Source organism: Bos indicus, chromosome 18, assembly GCF_029378745.1.
Source record: "Bos indicus isolate NIAB-ARS_2022 breed Sahiwal x Tharparkar chromosome 18, NIAB-ARS_B.indTharparkar_mat_pri_1.0, whole genome shotgun sequence".
NCBI classification, from domain to species: Eukaryota; Metazoa; Chordata; class Mammalia; order Artiodactyla; family Bovidae; genus Bos; species Bos indicus.
Genome location: NC_091777.1, coordinates 62,558,756 through 62,578,132, shown reverse-complemented (window position 1 = coordinate 62,578,132; position 19,377 = coordinate 62,558,756). Strand labels below are relative to the sequence as shown.

Sequence of the window (19,377 nt, the reverse complement as noted above, 5' to 3'; positions counted from 1 at the left end):
GTTAACTGACCCAGCAGACAGCGGGGAGGGGGGTGGGGGGGGCAGCCGGCTGGCCTGGTGGGCCCAAGAGCTCAGGTCGCACAAGGCACCGCCGGCGGTGGCGCGTGGCCCGCGGGCCTAGAGCTTGCGCGCGGGCGTGGTCTAGAGACGGTGCTGTTCTCGCTGTTCCCACCCAGACTCTCCCTGCGTCCCGCCCCTATGTCGGCTAGCGGCGGCGGGCGGAAATGAGGCAAAAGGTACCCGGCCATGGCGCCCGCGCGCCGGAAATGACGACACGCGAGGGCGGGGCTAGGAAGTGGCGATTGCGCCGACTCGCCGCAGGCAGGACGGCCGGGTGGGTCGGGGGGTCACTTCCGCTTCCGGTCCGTCGCCTTCTTCGGTTGCTTCCCGTCCGCTCGGCGGCTCCCCTCCCCCGCCCGGCTCTCCGCGCCCCTCCCGGGCGGCGGGGCGGCGGGGCCGTCGACGTGCGGCCCTCCGTGCGTCCGCGCGTGCGCCCAAGCGCGGCTCCGCGTCCGCCGCCCGAGGCCCGGCACGCGCCCCGTGACACCGAGGCCGAGCGGGGGCAGGGGGCTGCCCGCCATGAGCCCCCAGAGCGCGGCGTGAGCGGCCCGAGGTGAGCGCGGGCGGGGAGCGGGGTTGGGCGGGCGCGCTCTGGCAGCTCCGCGGCTTTCGTGTGTCTGCGCCCGCCCGGCCTGGACCGCCCGCGGCTCTCCACCTTCCCGCGTTTGCCTCCCGCGGGCCCCGCCTGGGCCTCGCCGGTGCTCGTGTCCGTGTGTGTCTCGGCGTTTCTACATAGCGCTCGTCCCTGTGTGTCTGTACCGGTCTTGTGCTTTTCTGTCACGTGTCGGCGTCGGAGGGTCAGAACTAATGCCAGTGTCTCCGGTCTGTGCCTCTCTCCCCGCCGTCCTCCCGTGTCATGTTTGTCCTGGTGCTCGTCTCTTCCAGCCCCGAGTCCCTCTCGGCGGGTCTGTCGCTTGGTCTGGGATCCGGCCTTCCTTCCAGGTTAATGAGTGAGGCGTGAAGAGCCCGACTCTGCAGTGAGAGGCCCACTTTGTGCCACCCTGTAATATTTATAAGCTGACCAGACAGTTCCCTAGTCTTCAAAATAGTAGGGCAGCCCTGCCTCATAACGGAGGTGATGCTGCTCCTCGCCTCTAGCCTGTCCTTAGCTGCTGGGAGCTCTGGTTCCCATTAGTACTTGTAGATTTTCTGTTCCACACGGTTAAGGTTTGATATCGTTTGATATCTGAGTAACTTTTGGAGAATTTTGCCATATCATTTGTCTTTTATTTAATCTCGTAATTTTGTTTGGGTCAGCCAATTGTGAAAAACCTAGTCTCCTTAGGCGTACCCATGAAGTCTTAGCTTTGCTGTGTTGAGTTTTTCTTCTAACGTCCTTTAGTATAAACACTGTGTTAAGATAGCACATCTTCTTTCGAAAATGTTTTTTTTCTGATGATGAAAATCAGCCAGTGTTATTGAGCTCTTATTATCTGTGGATCTGGGAGTTGAGTACTTTATGTTCCCATTGTATTTAATCAACAAACCCGGCAGCTGGAAATCCTTTCCTTTATTTCAGAGTTGAGCAAACTGAATCCCAGGGAGGCCAGAATTTGGACCCAAGTTTCGTTGTTCTTTCCCTTTTCCTTGTCTGATTTCCCAGTCCCAGCTTAGCCTGTTTGTTTCTGGGCCTCTGTGTTCTCTCTTTGCCTCCCTGCTTCACTCCGGTCTCGTTTCTTTATCTGTCGCTGTGTCTTTGCCCAGGTTTCTCTGTGTTTCTCTCCTCTCTCTCTCCTTTCCTCTCAAAGGCCCCTGCTCTGTGTCGCACACAAGCGCTGTGTCTTCGTGTGTCTGGCTGGGCCTATCTCTAGCCCTGGCCATCTCTCTCCAGCCGTTCACAGCCGTCTCCGAGTGTCTGGCTCCCCTGCGTTTGGGGCAGGGACTCAGGTGGTAGGAGGCCTCCACAGGAGAGGCTGCGGGCGATGGTCAGAGCCTGCTCTGGGACCCGGCTGCCCCGGGGGAGGCCCGGGCCTGGCTTCCTCCCTGTGAGGCGTCCGCAAGTCATGCATGGTCTGTGCGGTGGAGCAGAGGCGCAGGCGTGACCCGGTGCGAGGCTGCGGAGGGTTCACGGATCCCCGTCCCCTCTTCTGTTTCTTCTCGTCACCCTCCCCTCAGCAGAGGTTAAGTTAAAGGGACCTGTTTTGGAGCCTGAGGTGGCCTGGGACGGAGCCTGCACCGCCTGCCTAGTATGTGACCTTGGCCGGGCGCTTAAGCTCTGTGACCCGTCTTCTCCTGTTAGAACCCAGTGTCGGTGTCAGATGAGATCACGCGTGTCCCGTGCTCCCTGAGTGCTGGGCACACCTCCGGGGCCCAGCCAGGGGGCTGTACTCTTCCTTATCTCCCCCCGGCGGGACACCACGTCCCCCTCCCACCTCCTGGCCCTCTCCCTTTCTCGGCCTCCTCCGTGTGCCCCGTTTCTGCCCCCACCTGCGCTGGAGGTCTCTCCTGCCTGCCCCCCCTTCCCTTCCTTCCTGCTCCGTTTACTGAGTGGCTCTTCCGGGCCAGCTCTTCTGCCGGGAAAAGCCTCGTCCGTCCAGAGCTACATGGTTGCTGCCCCCACGGGCTCTGGGGGCGGCCAGCCCGAGTCAGACATGCTTAGGAAATCACGAGGACAAGCCCTGGTGTGGGGGTGGGTCGGGCTGGAGGTTTCTGCTGAGCCTAGTGGAGGACGGGAGGAGGAACGGGGTGGCTGTCTCAGGACCCACCCACGGGGACAGCGCGCGTCCTGACCCCCAGCTTCCCTTTCGGTGTCTAGACTCTGGATAGAGGCCCCATCTTACAGAGGAGAAAACTGAGGCTCCAGAGGTGCCAGCTAGGAAGTGTTAGCTGGGGTGTGCCCCAAGGGCCCTTGGCCCCCTGCACGCTCTGCCACCAGAGCAGGAAGGTGCTGGGCATGATTGAGGAACTGAGAGACAGTGGGGTGACTCAGGCAGAGACTCACTGGTTGCGGCAGGAACCCTGTCCTGCGCCTCAAGGGCCAGGCGGCTGCAGGCCCCACGTCTGGTTCTGAAGGTCCTCTCCACCCCCCAGATGCGGTGACCCGCCAGTTGCTGCCACGCTGCCTCCCCCGTCCTGTTGCCCGGCTCTGCTCGCCCGGGGGCCCGCCCCCACCCCCCGCCACCATGTCGACCTCCTCGCTGCGGCGCCAGGTGAAGAACATCGTCCACAACTACTCGGAGGCCGAGATCAAGGTGCGTGAGGCCACGAGCAACGACCCCTGGGGCCCGTCCAGCTCGCTCATGTCCGAGATCGCTGACCTCACCTACAATGTGGTCGCCTTCTCCGAGATCATGAGCATGATCTGGAAGCGGCTCAACGACCATGGCAAGAACTGGCGGCACGTCTACAAGGTCAGTGTGTGGGGGGGGCCCGCCGGGCAAGGGGGGCGGCTGACCTGGGGGCACCTGGAGGCAGGCCCACTTTCCCAGTTTCCGGGAGGAACTGGAGTTCTGTGTCTTTTCAGTGAAGGCAACAAACATAACGATTTTAAGAATTTTTAGTTCCGTGGTGTTTTCTCCTTGTGGAGTTAGGGCCATTGTTTGAGGTAGTGCTGGGCCACAGTGGCTGCTTTTGTCGCGGAGCACGGGCTCTGGGACATTTAGGCTCGTGCTTGTGGCGCTTGGGCTTAGTTGCTCTGCAGCGTGTGGGATGGACCACATGCCACCTGGACCAGGGATGGAACCGTGTCTCCTGCATTGGCAGCTGGATTCTTATCCCCTGTGCCATCAGGGGAGCCCCAAGTCTTGTGAACTTTGAAGAAGGGGCAGGTTCTAGGCTGGTCTGCTCTCAAGGCCTACGTGGATGTTCCGTGTCCACTCTCATGTGCCGCAAGCCCAGCCCCCTCCGCACCTCCTGTCATCCCCGGGGTCCTCTGTGCATGGGGCTCCAGGCAGGGTTAGTAGCCCCAGGGAGAGTGGGGGTTGTGGGACGGCTCCGTTTCTTTGCTGCGGTGGTGCTCACGCAGCTACGTCTGATTTCCAGAACTCAGAGCTGCATGAGAGTTTTACTGTAAGTCATTTCCTGCTTTTAAAAAGGAAAACGAGTCTGGGTTTTAGGGATCATTCCCTATTAAGAGAACAAAGATTTGTTACTTTTAAAAACCCCACACTCCCAAGTGTTTAAGTTCGGGCTGATGACGGGGGACATAACTGGCTACCTGATGGTGATTTTTAAGTGGCTTGCACCGTCTGCTCTTGCACACATGGCGGGGATGACTGTCCAGTTGCGCTTGCCATTTTCCAGAACCGGGATTTCTGGGCCCATGCTCGTGCCCTGACCCCGTGCTGTGCACGCGCGCCCCTATTCAGTGCACAGAGAGACGGACAGACCCCAGGCTTCGGGGGAGGGGGACTCGGTTGCACACGGCCGTCTCCCGTCTCGCTGCTGCTCTGGGGGCCTGGGGCCTGGTGTCCCAGGGCGGGTCCGGAAGTGGCCAGGGCTGGGCTGAGGCCAACTCTGGATAGTGGACTCCTGGGCCCAGGAGTGCCGAGGAGTCCCATCCGTGAACTTGAGTGGTCAAGGTTCTGCTCTATGTGGGGTGGGCAGCACAGGGAGGCGCTGGTCTCATGGCCCGGAGCCCGCGCTGGCCCGGCCACCCGGCCCAGGGAGGCTGCGGGGCTGCTGGCTCCCTGCCATGCCCCGATCGGCTCACTGATCGCCTGAGGCACTTGTTGGGGAGGGACATGGCCTGGTGACTGAGCTGTGGGTGAGGGTGGTGGAGGCACTTTCTCCAGGGCTGCCCCCGCACCGGGTGGAGGCGTGCAGGTTTGCAGCGAAGCCCACCAGCTGTGGCTCCAGCCGCGCTTGGTGTGAGGGAAGCGCTGTCGGCGTGTGGCCTGCGTGGGCTGCACTCAGGATGGGACCCTGGCCCCCGCGGGGCGACCTGCTGAGCCCTGTTGGCGTGTGCCCATGGCTGAGACCCCTGGGGCAGCCCGCTGGCCCCTCTGTGTGCCCGGGGTGGGGATAGGTAGCTCGTCTCCCAGGGACACGGCACCTGAGGTAGTGACGGAGACTCCCGGGGCTGCGGTCACTAATGCCCGCTTCCTGTGCGGAGGGTGAGGTGTGGCGGCTGCATGGAGCTCACACATGTCCCTCCCCTAGGGGTTAGGTCGTTCCTGTGCTCACACACGCGATTCTAAAGTGCTCAGAGCCCTGAGATGCGCGTTTTGAGGCTGATGCCAGGGCTGCTTCTGGACTGGGCTGCGGTGGTTGCCTGGTGTGCGGGCCCCCGGAGCATGGTGTTGGCATCCCCTTCCCTCGGGGACTGTTGTCATGTGTGGGTGTGACCTCGGGAAGCCGCTGAACCCCAGGGTGCGGCTGGCCCAGGGGGTCAGGAGCCTGTGGTCCCCATGCGGTGCAAGGTGTAAACACCTCTGGGTCAGTTAAAGACTAACCTCCGGCAACCTGGTAACCATATCGACACACCTCTGGGAGCCGTGCCAGACCTTAGCTGGGCTCCCGGGAAGGCAGTGGAGACGTGACCTGGGTGAATTCCAGCGTGGCCCTGGGCTGCCCCCTCTGCTGACGTGGTAGCCCAGGGCAGTGCAGTGGGTCTGGGAGGCCCGGGCGTCACCTGCAGACTGTGCCCTCTGCCTGAGGACTGTGGCTGGGGCCTCCTGCAGGGCCTGGACGGACCCAGCCCTCTCTCGCTCTCAGAGGCCTCGCCCAGGGTGTGGGCTGCAGGGTATTCCCATCTGACTTGTTGGGAAGGAAGTGTGTCCCCATGTCATAAAATGAGAAGATCCCAAAGGCTGTTTCTCCCTCCCTCTGAGGCCGTGGTCCTCCAGTCGTGCCAGGCGGGTGTGGAGTCCCTGCTTCAGACGACACTTGCTAGGCTCCTGGTATGCACTGAGCACCTGAGTGTGACCTTCCGGGTCCAGCCGTGTGGCCTTTGTCTTCGTTTTTTCGAAACAGCAGGTCTGTGCTGTGCAGGGACACCTGCGTGGGCTGCGGGCCAGGCCTGCATTTCCCCCCGCTGTGCCTTGAGACAGACGGAGGTCGCACGCACCGCGGTTCGTCCTTGTCACCCAGGGGCGCCGTGCCGTGCCGTCATCACCCACCTTGTTCACAGCATCTTCGTCCCCCAAGTCCGGGCTCTGGGTTTGCCTGCTTCGATGCTTCTGTGAGCTAGCTGGTGCGCTCTGTTCTTGGGGCTCGGCTCCTGCTGCCCGGGGGGCTGTTCTCCAGGTCCCGCTGGGGGCACTGGTGCTGCTGGGCCCTGGGTGACGAGGCGATGCCCCTGCAGGCCATGACACTGATGGAGTACCTCATCAAGACGGGCTCGGAGCGCGTGTCACAGCAGTGCAAGGAGAACATGTACGCTGTGCAGACGCTGAAGGACTTCCAGTACGTGGACCGCGATGGCAAGGACCAGGGTGTGAATGTGCGTGAGAAGGCCAGGCAGCTGGTGGCCCTGCTGCGTGACGAGGACCGGCTGCGGGAGGAGCGTGCTCATGCACTCAAAACCAAGGAGAAGCTGGCGCAGACTGCCACAGGTGAGCGGGGGTCACTGCGGGCTGGGATCACGGCGAGACGCCAGCGGACGGCCAGGGGTTTCTCTGCTGACCATGGTCAGGGTGGAGCAGTGCAATGCTGGGGGCAGGGGCTGCAGGGGAAGGCTGCTGCTCCCTTTGGTCTTCACCCGCGTTTTCTCTCCAGCCTTTGCTCACTCACCCCTGGTGCCTAGAGCGGGGTGGGGGCCAGCTGTGCAGGCTGTCCCCTCCCAGCATCTAGCCCCGGGCCCAGCCCTGGAGCCCGAGACCCCTGGCTCCCCAGTGGGAGCCATCGGGAGCTTTCCAGCCCTGGAGAAGGGGGAGGAGGCCATTCATCCCTCAACCGAGAGCAGGAGCTTAGGCCTCTGGCTCAGAGGTCCTCAGGGCCCTGCCCCTCACCAGCTGACTTTTGCCCAGGCCCTCAGGGCCGTCCCTCCGCGCCCCGGTCGTTCCTCCAGGTGGGGTCGCCTCACTGTTCCTCAGCCACGGAGTCTGCATCCCACTGGGGCACGGGAGCGTCTCAGACTCTGCCCTCTGTTGGGTCCCATCTTCTCGGGGTCTCAGCGGCTGTGTTCCCTCAGCTTCCTCCGCAGCCGTGGGCTCCGGGCCCCCGCCCGAGGCGGAGCAGGCCTGGCCACAGAGCAGCGGGGAGGAGGAGCTGCAGCTGCAGCTGGCGCTGGCCATGAGCAAGGAGGAGGCCGACCAGGTACCGGTGCGCTGCTGTGGGGTCGCAGGCGCGGGTCTGAGTCCGCTCTGTTTCCATCTCCACGCCTCGCCTCCGCCCCTCCAGCTCTCCCTCTCCACCCTCCTCCTCTCTGGAGGACTGGCCCCACCCCAGCTTGTCTCTGCTGTTCTTCACCAGGTCGGGGCCCTGACTCTGTGTCTCGTGCCCGGTCTGGCCCGGCTGTCTTCCCTCCTCCTGTGTGTGCATGTTCAGGCTCTCTCCCCGCCTCCCCGGCCCCGCCTACCACCTGACCCCGCCCCTCACACTTCCCGGCCCCGCCCTTCACACGGTTTCCGCGGCTCCGCCTCCTCTCTGACCCCGCCCCCTCGTGCTCTCTCTCCCTGGCCCCGCCCCCTCACGCTCTCTCTCCCCCAGCCCCCGTCCTGCGGCCCCGAGGATGACGCCCAGCTCCAGCTGGCCCTTAGTTTGAGCCGCGAGGAGCACGATAAGGTCAGAGCAGCTTCCCCGACCACCAGGCTCCCCTAAGACCCTTCCTAGGTCCCCGCCCCCACACTCCCGCTGCAGCTTCTGTGGGACCCCTTGTCAGACCGGCTCAGACCGTGCCCCACCCCCACCCCACGGAGTGTGTAGCTGCTCTGGGCTGAGGGCGCCCTGCTCGCCACCGCCAGCACCCACCCCACGGGAGGAGACCCCTGCGTCAGGCGCCCCTGTCCCCGCACAGCACCCTCACTCCGACCTCGCTCCGCCCCCGTGTCCCTTCACATCGCACCTTTGTCCACATCCCATTGTAATTTTCAGTCGCCTTGTCTGGGTGGGGGCTTCTGGGGCCATGCATTTCTGGGGGAGGGGGTGCAGTGAGAGTCCAGTCACCCAGAGTCTGACCCCTCCCCGCCTGCCGCTCCGGGTGGATCAGGAGGAGCGGATCCGCCGTGGGGACGACCTGCGCCTGCAGATGGCCATAGAGGAGAGCAAGAGGGAGACGGCAGGCCAGGAGGAGGTGAGTGTGGCCCTAGGCCAGCTTTGGCCAAAGGTGACTTCAGTGTGCACACAGCTCCCTGCTCCTGGGAGGGGGGGCATAACTAGGGGCCCCCTCCGCATCCAGGGGGATCTGGCTCAGCCCAGGGACAGCCCGGGATCGGGATTGGTGTGTGCACTGCTATGCTGCCCGGAGCCCATGAACTGGGGCGGGGCAAGGGGGCCTGGGTCGGCCCGGTGAGGACATGGCCCAGGGCGGCTTTGGCCTTGGTCCTCAGTTCTGCAGGGCTGGTTGGCGGTCTGGGTTGGTGGGGAACGGTGTGTCTGTGTGGGGGCCTGCTGACGGCTGTGACGAGAGCGATGGCGGGGCCCCGAGGAAGGAGGGCTGGGGGCCGTGTGGGGTGGGGAGGCGGCGGGCAGAGCAGAGCCTGTCAGAGCAGCCGGCGGCGGCGTCCGCCCCCACTTCCCTCTAGTCCGCGGAAGCTCAGCCTCCTGGTGGGCCGCCTCCCTCCCCCCTTCTCCTCCTGCTAAAGAGAAAGGGTGTCCTTTATTTTTAGGTCTGATCTGGGGTCATCTCCACCCCTCTTCTTGTTCTGGGCACTTCTCTCTACCTCCGGATCCCCTCTCTATCCCCCAGGGTCCCCTCTCGAAGTCTGGGGTCCCCTCCTCCTTCTGGGTACTTTTTTCTACCCTCCCCACGGGGTGCCCTCTGGGTCCGGAGTCCCCTCACCCCTCGCTTTCTTTTCTCCTGCAGTCATCCCTCATGGATCTTGCTGACGTCTTCACGGCCCCGGCTGCTGCTCCTGCCACTGATCCCTGGGGGGCCCCTGTGTCCATGGCTGCTGCCCTCCCCACAGCTGCCCCCGCCTCGGACCCTTGGGGGGGACCTCCTGTCCCTCAGGCTGCTGATCCTTGGGGGGGTCCAGCCCCTACCCCGGCCTCTGGGGACCCCTGGAGGCCTGCTGCCCCTGCAGGGCCCCCAGCTGACCCTTGGGGGGGGACCCAGGCCCCTGCGGCTGGAGAAGGACCAGCACCCGACCCGTGGGGGGGCTCTGATGGTGAGACCCCCTGCCCCCAGTATGCAGCCCTGGGGGTGGGGGACTGGTAGCTGTGGGGGTGGAGGTGGCCTCTGGGATGGGGTAATGGGGGCTAGGTGGGAGGGGCCGGGCCCGCGGCCGCAGGGACGCCTGGCTTAGGGTGGGCAGAGGGGAGTGCTGGCGCCTCACACGCCTCCTTCTGACCCCAGGTGGGGCCCCAGTTAGCGGACCCCCGGCCTCTGACCCCTGGGCCCCAGCTCCGGCCTTCTCAGACCCCTGGGGGGGGTCCCCTGCCAAGCCCAGCACCAATGGCACTGCAGGTAACTGGAGGGGGGCTTCGGGGGGGGCGGGGGCAGATCCCTGGGTGTGTGAGGGGTCCGGTCTCCTGGGTCCTAGGGAAGCTGAGTGCCATCTTGACCCCCACGCAGTGGTTGGGGGCTTTGACACGGAGGCCGACGAGTTCTCTGACTTCGACCGCCTGCGCACGGCCCTGCCGGCCTCTGGGAGCAGCACAGGTGAGCCCCCACCCCGCCCGCGCTGGGCGTCCATTGCACTGTCACCCGCCGGTGTTCAGAGACGAGCAGGTGTCCTTTGACGTGATGGCAGGTTTGGTGGGGAACCGCGCCCCCCTCCTCGCCTGCCTGCTGGGGTTTCTGCGTACGGCGGGCGTGCTGTCCACTGGCCTGGCCTGTGCGCCTCGCTCCTGGGAGACCCCTGTGCTCTGTCCACGTCCGAGCAACGCTCACTTGGAGGCAGCAGGCCCGGGGCTCGTCCTTCCGCCTCTCTGCAGCTTTTTTTGTGCCTTTTCCCCAACATAGCTGGGGTTCTGCTATCTATAAAAAAACAAAACCAGGCCCGGCGAAGGGTAGTCGGTCCACCTGGCCCCACCCCGGTGGTCCCCACGTGTGTGCCAGTCTCCTGGGAGCTGTCCGCGCTGCTGGGCCTGCACCTCCTCGCCCCTGAGGGGGGAGGCCTGGCCCCTGGCCCACGCCCACCGCGGGTGGCTCGGGGCCCCTCTCCCGGGCCCTGCGTCTCAGGGTCTCCCCTGAGCCCTTCTGCGGCCCCTTCAGGGGAGCTGGAGCTGCTTGCCGGAGAGGTGCCCGCCCGCAGCCCTGGCGCCTTCGACATGAGCGGGGTCGGGGGCTCTCTGGCTGAAGCTGTGGGGAGCCCCCCGCCCGCGGCCGCTCCGACCCCCACGCCGCCCACGCGCAAGACGCCAGAGTCTTTTCTGGGCCCCAACGCGGCTCTGGTGGACCTGGACTCGCTGGTGAGCCGGCCGGGCCCCGCGATGCCCGGGGCCAAGGCCTCCAATCCTTTCTTGCCAAGCGGTGAGTGTAGCTGCGGGGACTGGGGGGCGCGGGGTCGCGGGCAGACCCCTGACTGCCTCGCCCTTCTCCCCGCAGGAGCCCCGGCCACCGGCCCCTCCATCACCAACCCCTTCCAGCCTGCGCCCCCCGCGACGCTCACCCTGAACCAGCTCCGGATCAGCCCCGTGCCCCCAGTCGCGGGAGCGCCGTCCACGTACATCTCTCCCCTCGGCGGGGGCCCTGGCCTGCCCCCTATGATGCCTCCGGGACCCCCGGCCCCCAACACTAACCCCTTCCTCCTATAATCCGGGGCGGGAGGGGCCTCCCCCATTCTGCTCCCTGGGAGACCAGTGTTGTGAGTGCATGTGAATCGGGGGACCCTGCCCCCCCCCAGCGCCCTTCCCCCTCCTGGGGCCCACTCACACTACAGCCTCTTCCTGTGTCCCCCGCCCGCCACCCTGAGAGAAACTGGACGCGGCTGGGGAGGGTGCTGGCCGGAGGAGGACCCTTCCCACGGCATTAGAAGGGGGAGGGGCAGCGGGGGGCTCCCGCCAGTTCCCCTCCCCCAGCCTCTGGCCCTCAATCAGTGTTTGAGCCGCCGCCTCCCCTCACGCACCCCTCGGTGAATCCTCGGTGATGATTTTGGCAACTTCGGGAATAAATGGCAATTCTCACGGGCATGGAGCCCCTCAGTCCCACTCATGGGTCTTGTGGCCCCTTCCCCCAGGGGCCCGGGGCTTGCAGTCTATCTGCCTCTTAGGGGCAGGGGGGAGCCTCGATTTCCCTGACTCCGGGTGCCGTGGGGGGGGCGGTTCTCTGTCGGGGGTGGGAGGGGCTCCGTGGGTGGTTGGGCTGCGGCCCCCTGGCCGTCTGGAGAGCTGATGGAGGTGGGGCGTGGACGGTGTCGAGAGCGGGGCTGGACTTGTGGGTTGTTGGTGAGGACTCCGTGTGTGCACACATGCACACCCGCCACGTGGGGCGCAGGGCCCTGGGCCCCCAGAAAGAGCGCCCGGGTGACTGGGCTTCAGGGAGAACCCCACCGCACTCGAGGGGCTAGGTCCCACTGTGGGGTGCTCCTGCAGCTGTTCTCTCAACTGGCTCTGGCTTCGGGGACCCGTGGGCCGGGTGTCCCGAGATCAGCTGGCCCACGTCCTTTCCCAGGAGGTGCCACCCCTCTGGGTGAGGGCAGGATAGACCTCCAGGGTTCCGGAGGGCCTGCACGGACGCCCGGGCTGCCCCGCTGGACCACCCTCTGACGTCTGGGGGACTGGCGGGTCCTCGACACTACAGCTATCTCCGCGCCCGGTGCCGGGACGGACGGAAGAGGGGCCACCCCGCTGCCCCAGGGAGGGTGGAGACCCAGGGAACTTGCTCCGGGAGGTTGGCCGGAGGTGGTCTGCGGGGGAGCGGGGCGGGGTTCCGGTGAGTGTAGACTGGCAGGACACGCTTCCTGTCCCCAGGGCCCCCACATCAACACCGCCCATACTCACCTGCCCTCCCCTGAACCTGCCATGGTCCCTAACCACCGCCCCCCCTCACAGGCCCTGGACCCCACACATGAAGCCCCTTGGTCCCCCCAAACCTCGATGGTAGGATGAAGGTAGGTATTCCAGAGGCTTTTCACCAAAAACACGTTTCTTTTGCCGTCTTCAAATTCCCTATTGAGCGTGTCTTCTTACTTTATTCTCCTCTGCTCAGTTGTCCAGTCGTGTCTGACCGTTTGCGACCCCACAGGCTGTAGCCCACCAGGCTAGTCTGTCCATGGGATTCTCATCCAGGCAAGAATACTGGAGTGGGTTGCCATGCCTTCCTCCAGGGTATCTTCCTGACACAGGGATTGAACCTGCATCTCTTGCGTCGCCTGCATTCGTGGGCGGATTTTTTACTGCTGAGCACCAGGGAAGCCCCTGGGCTAATTCTTTATTTCTTCCAGCTTATTTTACTTCTGTTTGATCACTTAAGAGTTTCCCTGAGTACTGTTTAATGTGTTCCTTAAAATACAGTTTTAACTGACGCTTTCCAGCACAGGAAACTGTAGAGAGGAGGACCCGCCCCCTACTCCTGTCTCTGCTCAACGTTTGTCCAACCTCCCCCAGATCCAGTTTCCTCACAAACCCCTCCCCTGGAGAATTTTGGAGATTGCACTCTGGCTAGGAACGATTTGGTGTTAGTTCGTATGTGGTGGGGGGACCCTACAGATGTCCCTGTAGCTCAGGCAAAGAATCTGCCTGTGATGCAGGGGGCCAGGGTTTGATCCCTAGGTGGGGAAGATCCTCTGGAGAAGGGAATGGCAGCCCATTCCAGTGTTCCTGTCTGGAGAAGTCCATGGACACAGGAGCCTGGTGGGCTATGGTCCAGGGGGTTGCAAAGAGTTGGACACGACTGAGCGACCGAGCACACATAACTTCAATCATCATAAAGACAAAAAATGATTGTTTAAAAAATGAGAATTAAGCGAGGTGCTAGAAATGGATGGATGTAGTTGGAGCTCCAGTCAGACCCCCTTTACCTGCAGCATGCCACACAGCCCCAGCTGCAGACTAACTTGCGGGTCTCCAAGAGCTGCCCCCTTCGGAGAGCAGCAACCTAACACTGCAGAATGGGAGAAAATACTTGCCAATCTGACACTGGAAAGGATTCAACATTCAGAATGTATAAAATACTCCCCCAAACGAACAACAAAAACAACCCCATACAAAAATGTGCAAGGACTTGAAAAATGACATTTCTCCAAAGACAGACAAATAGCCAGCAAATACTTGAAAAGGTGCTCGGCATCATTAGCCGTTGGGGAAGAGCTGATGAAAACCACAGATAGCACCTCACAGCTGCTAGGGTGGCTACAGTCAACAGGGAAATGGCACATACTGGAGAAGATGTGGAGAAACTGGGACGCCTGTGCATTGCTGGTAGGACTAAGAAATCGAGCAGTAGCTGTGGAAATGTTTGGTGATTTCTCCAAAGGTCACACACACACATAGCCAGGACCCAGCTGTGTCTCCCAGGTGTACATGAAACTAAGCTGAAACCAGGGACGCGACAGACCTACACACCCATGTTAACTATTCACAACAGCCAGCAGACAAGACCGCACAAGTGTCCATCAGTGACTGAGTAGGTCGATGAAACGTGTGTACGTAGAACAGACTAGATTCCAGCCATAAAATGTGGAAGTTTGGTATCTGCCACAAGGTGGAACGACCTTGAGAACATTATGCTTAGGGAGACACGGCACCTACAGAAGGACAAACAGCACTATGACTCGGCGTACATGGAGTACCTGGAGCAGGCAAATCTGTAGAGACAGAGTAGAACAGAGGACGGTCTGGGCTGAGAGAAGGGCCAGTGATTGTTTTAATGATACCAAGCGTCCTCGTGGTGGTGATGGCTGCCCGCATTGCGAGTGTGTTGATTGCCGCTGCATTATACACTTGAGGATGGTTAAAGTCGTAAGTATGGTGTTAGGCATGTTTAATAACAAAAAAATATAAAAACGGTAAGTGGTAGATGACTAAATACAGCAATCATGGATGGTACAGAAACTGACTTCTATACATTTAATCTTCGACAGCAAGGAGATCAAACCCGTCAGTCCTAAAGGAGATCAGTCCTGAATATTCACTGAAATGACTGATGCTGAAGCTCCAATACTTTAGCCATCTGATGTGAAGACGTGACTCATTAGAAAAGACCCTGATGCTGGGAAAGATTGAGGGCAGGAGAAGGGGACGACAGGATGAGGTGGTTGGATGGCATCACTGACTCAATGGACGTGAGTTTGAGCAAACTCTGGGAGATAGTGAAGGACAAGGAAGGCTGGCATGCTGCAGTCTGTGGGGTCTTAAAGAGACAGAGTCACCACTTAGTGACTGAACAACAGCAGCAAACCTTTCAACAGTGATTTCAACAACTCACGAGCAGAAATGAGGAGATGCAGAGTCCTTAAGGATCAAGAGGAAGGGGCTAAAAGTGGGGAAGCAAAGCCAGAATAAGAGTGGCCTGCATCAATCACAGACAAGACTCCAGAAGAATAGTGGTGTAAAACTTGAAAGTGGAATTCAGTTTGTAAAAGTTGACAAAGGTGACCACCAGCATCAGGATGGTGTGGGCGGCTCTGGTCTCTGGGCGGCATCTGTGGTGCCCAGTGCGGGTGTGAATATACTGCACCCTCTGGCGGTGTCTGAGCAGAAGCACCATGGAGCCACTGGACCAGACCACGAGGGTAAGAAACACGGCATCCGAGGTGGACCACTGGAGGCCAATGGCTGCTTTGGGACTTGATGAACAGAACCACTTCCCTTGATTGTCGGTATCATTTCCTGTGTCCTGTGGACCAGTGACTGCCACAGGAACAAAGTTAGTCATTAAGAGACTGAGCATCCAGCAGACCCAACAGGAAGGGCCAGTGACCTTGGGGGCCCCTCCTCTGAGCATCACCCACTCCACTCTCCTGGGGGTGAGAGTGAAGGACCGATAGGTGCTTAGGACACAGGTGGAGCACAGGGTGGTGCCTCGAGCCACTCTCTGTATATAATACACAAGCTTACACCCGAGACTGGACAGGGGCTTCCTCAAAACAAAAACTGCAATGGCAGTGTGAGGAATGCCAGGGGAGAGAACCAGGAGGCTGGCCAGGGCCAAGTGTGTGAGAATCACATCTGTGCCTCCTTTTCCGGTCAAGCAAGACTGGAGACATGCTGTGGAAGAAAAGGAAGACATTACCCAGAGCCCCCAACCACCACCTGAAACAAAGATGGTTTTCACAGCCGCCTCCCCTAGTGTTCTCAGGGCATCTCTGTAAAAAGACATGGAGGGGACGTCAGAGTGACCTGGAGCGGAAAGGGGGCTGAACTGGTGCTGACACCAGCAGTCTTCACATAGAACCAACAGTGGACAAGAATTCTTCATCTTTTCCTCTCCTGAGAAGGGAGACACTGTCATGCTCCACAGGAGGAGCTCAACCTGGAGAATATATACCTGACACCACTTACACTTTTCGCTATGATTATTTTGTATTTATTTCTATTTACCTGTATATCCTGATCCTCCACCTGAAGGTAAGGTCCATGCACTTAGGAACCAGGTCTGTCCTGTTCAATAACACGGTTGACCAATAATAAGTGTTAAATAACATGTACTGAGTATATGAATGTGTTACAGGACACATATGCAAGGATGTTCTCCACACCCCTTAGTTGAGCTAATAAGACGGTCTAATTTTAACAGAGTGTGCAAGTGAGTTATAGCAAGCTCCTATTTCATCAGACTTACTGGACACTAAATAACTGTTAAAAATGAGTCTTCAGGACTTCATGGACTTCAGCTTTCCAGGTCCTCACTCAAGGAGCTCATTCAAGTCATCACTCCATCCCAACAGGACTGAATAGGAAGAAAATTCTTGCATCATGAAGAGAGGAGAGACAACGGGCACCACTGCCTCCAAGACTGGAGAGACAGACAGTGACTAGCGGGGCTCAAGATTCTGGAGCAGACTCATGATGGAGACACCTTGCGAATAAGGCCTGCCAGGACGAGAAATGCTGCAACATAACTGATGGGGAAAAAACTCCCTTTGTGCTTTCAGTGGGGAATGGAGGAAGAAACCATTTTCAAATACACCAGAGTGTGGGGTTCTTCTTACAAGGTCTGCCTTCAGGAGAGACTTAACTGGAGCCTAAGCAGCCGGGGTCTTCTCAGAGCCTGACTGACCTGGGAAGGGAAATCCCCAGCATCCAGCCCACTCTAGCCATGCTGTCCCATCCATGGGGGAGAAAAACATGGAGAAAGAGGTTCACAGTCCAGAGGCACAGGCTCACGGACTGACTGGGACCTCATCGTAGGAGGTGGACGCTCCCCTCTCCCCACACCTCACCACCACATCGCTAAAGGTTTATTAACAGTTCCTTTAACCCAGTACACTATGTCCAGATATCAAGAAAACATTCCTAGGCATACTACAAGGCAAAGAACAGTTTGAAGACACAGAGCGAGCATCAGACGCAGACACGGCAGGAATGTTGGGATGGTCAGACCTGGAAGGTGAATCAACTATGATCACTGTGCTGAGGGCTCTAGTGGATAAAGCAGACACGTGCGGGAACAGCTGGGCAATGAGAGCAGGAGAGGGGAATTCTAAGGAAGAACTAGGAAGAAATGCCGGAGACCAAAGCACTGTCTCAGAAATGAAGGATGCCTTTGATGGGCTTGTTAGTAGGTTGGAGGGAATGTTAGTAGATGTGGAAAGAGTGTCTGAGCTTGAGGGTCTATCAGTAGAAATCTGCAAACTGCAAGGCCAGGACAGAGACTTAACACAAAATGGAGTATCCAACGGCTGTGGGAGAAGTACCAAGGGTGGAACACGTGCACAGTGGGACTATCAGAAGGCAAGATAGAGAAAAAGAAATATTTGAAGCAACAATGAGAATTTCCCCCCAAAACAATGTCAACACCAAACCACCGATCCAGGAAGCCCACAGAACCCCAAAGAGGATAAATGCCTTCTCCCCAAACCATATTTGCAGGCATGTCATATTCAAAATAATATACCCAAATGTTCAAATACCCAGTATTCTTGCCTGGAGAATCCCATGGACAGAGGAGCCTGGTGGGCTCACAAAGAGCGGGTCACAGAGTCCGACATGACCGAGCAACTAAACAGCAATGCAGCCCGTCAAGCTCTGGTGACTGAAGAAAGTGGAGACGCCGCTGTCCTGCCTGTGTAGAGACTCAAACATCCCTCTGCTCTGGGGCACACAGGTCCCTAAGTGCACACATACTGCCGGGCACCAGGCTGACCTCACATGACACTTGCTGAATTCACAAATGCCTCCGTGCTGTGGACCCTGCTCTCTCAACTCTGCCTTCTGGAGAAATCTGAGATGTGAAGAAGACATTCCATAAACTGGACCCACCTCCAGGCCACTAGGTTCTCCTGTGGCCTCCACTGACCGCTCAGCTGTGGAGTGAGGCCCCTGTGGGGGCTTTTATGGGGGACGGTCCCTCCTCCCTCCTTACTTACATCCCACCTCTCCTCCTCAATCCCATCAGAATTTATTTCTGGAATAAGTGAGATTTTATTGAGGACACACGGAGTTCACCACAAGGAAAGGTGAACAATTTATCCTGGCAGCAGTTTTATTTTTGTTAATGTTGAAATAATTGTCCAGGTCTGTGATGGCGCTTTTCCTACCCAGGGTGACCTGTCAGCAAAGCAAAACTTAGGTAAATGTATTCTTTTTAATACATTTGAATCAGTTCTAATGAGGTGGATGAAACTGGAGCCTATTATACAGAGTGAAGTAAGCCAGAAAGAAAAACACCAATACAGTATACTAACGCATATATATGGAATTTAGAAAGATGGTAACAATAACCCTGTATACGAGACAGCAAAAGAGACACTGATGTATAGAACAGTCTTATGGACTCTGTGGGAGAGGGAGAGGGTGGGAAGATTTGGGAGAATGGCATTGAAACATGTAAAATATCATGTATGAAACGAGTTGCCAGTCCAGGTTCGATGCACGATACTGGATGCTTGGGGCTAGTGCACTGGGACGACCCAGAGGGATGGTATGGGGAGGGAGGAGGGTTCAGGATGGGGAACACATGTATACCTGTGGCGGATTCATTTTGATATTTGGCAAAACTAATACAATTTGTAAAGTTTAAAAAAAAAAAAAAAACTTAGATAAATCTCATCCCTGTAAGTGTTTCCCTGGACCAGAAATGCAGTGTGTCCAGTCAGCCAACCCCTGAGCACTGTACACATTTCTTGGTTTCTCCTCACACCAAACGAGTTCCACCATGTGGTCCCAGACCATCAAATGTTTTTCATCTTACAGGCTGGTTCTTTATTCTTTATTCTATAAAAGTCTCCTTTTCCTTCAGCTGTATTTTGCAGTGTTTTGAATGGGGGGGCTATTTCATGACATGTTAAAGTTTATCACCTAAAATGCTTCCTTTCGTCACTTTGAACAACATCAAGTATTATTTTAATGCATGCACCCCAGTGTTCATAGCAGCACCATTTGTAATAACCAAGCAACCTAAATGTCAATTGACAGATGAGTGGATGAAAAAGAGGTGGTGCATATATAATGGAATATTACTCAGCCATAAAAAAGAAAAAAATTGGGTCATTTGTAGAGATGTGGATGGACCTAGAGTCTGTCATACAGGGTGAAGTGAGTCAGAAAGAGAAAAACAAACACTGTACGTTAATGCTGGTTGATTGTTAAATAAAAATTTACTGGAATTCAGGGACGCCTTACAATGATCCCACACTACAATGACAACAGAAAGTATGTGTGATGCAGAACGTGGGACTCAACAGCCCAAAACAGTTACATTCTGACTCTGCTGCTGCAGCTCGGTGAAGGTGGTGGGGCTTCCAGCTCCACCTCCCACTCTGCCTCAAAGCCCCTGGTGCAGCCGGCCCTGGGACAGCCACACACTGCCCACTGGATCCCAAACACTCCTGCTGTCTTTGGTTTCCTGCTGAGTAGGTGTCAGGCTTTAAAATCTAATCTTAGGGATAATTCTTTCACACTGTGCTTCACCAGATAACTTGTTTTATTTTATTCTGAATATGCAGATTTCAAAGACACTACTTGATCCCTAAAAATACAATTGGAACCCACGTTTTCAAGCACACAAAACTACAGCCAATAGTAAGAAAACCCCACTCACATACACCTTGGGAACACCCTGTCTGATTTCAACTGTCATTTACACGGAGATGGATCTAGTTTTTTGACAGCCCCCTCATATGTCCTTTCCCTGGAGAATTTAAAATAATTGTCCTCTAAGCTGGAACTTTG

General features: G+C 58.4%; 1 protein-coding gene and 1 long non-coding RNA gene across 4 annotated transcripts; both read left to right on the top strand.

Moving 5' to 3' along the window:
* The first annotated feature begins 353 nt into the window (after positions 1-353).
* EPN1 (epsin 1) lies at positions 354-11,235 on the top strand. 3 transcript variants are annotated; one of them, XM_070771699.1, is made up of 11 exons: positions 354-613; positions 3,091-3,410; positions 6,305-6,554; positions 7,133-7,263; positions 7,651-7,725; positions 8,150-8,233; positions 8,966-9,269; positions 9,458-9,568; positions 9,677-9,763; positions 10,319-10,576; positions 10,652-11,235. In XM_070771699.1, the coding sequence occupies exons 2-11, from the start codon at positions 3,183-3,185 to the stop codon at positions 10,858-10,860; spliced, it is 1,737 nt and encodes a 578-aa protein (XP_070627800.1). In that variant the 5' UTR covers positions 354-613; positions 3,091-3,182; the 3' UTR covers positions 10,861-11,235. The 3 variants fall into 3 exon arrangements, with proteins under 3 accessions (XP_070627800.1, XP_070627801.1, XP_070627802.1); XM_070771700.1 differs by having other exon boundaries at positions 355-613; positions 7,133-7,257; XM_070771701.1 differs by lacking the exon at positions 7,651-7,725 and having other exon boundaries at positions 355-613; positions 7,133-7,257.
* Positions 11,236-11,404: 169 nt separating this feature from the next.
* LOC139177204 (uncharacterized) lies at positions 11,405-18,444 on the top strand. The gene is made up of 2 exons (XR_011561703.1): positions 11,405-12,155; positions 14,127-18,444. It is a non-coding gene; the product is annotated as an uncharacterized lncRNA (long non-coding RNA).
* Positions 18,445-19,377: the final 933 nt, after the last annotated feature.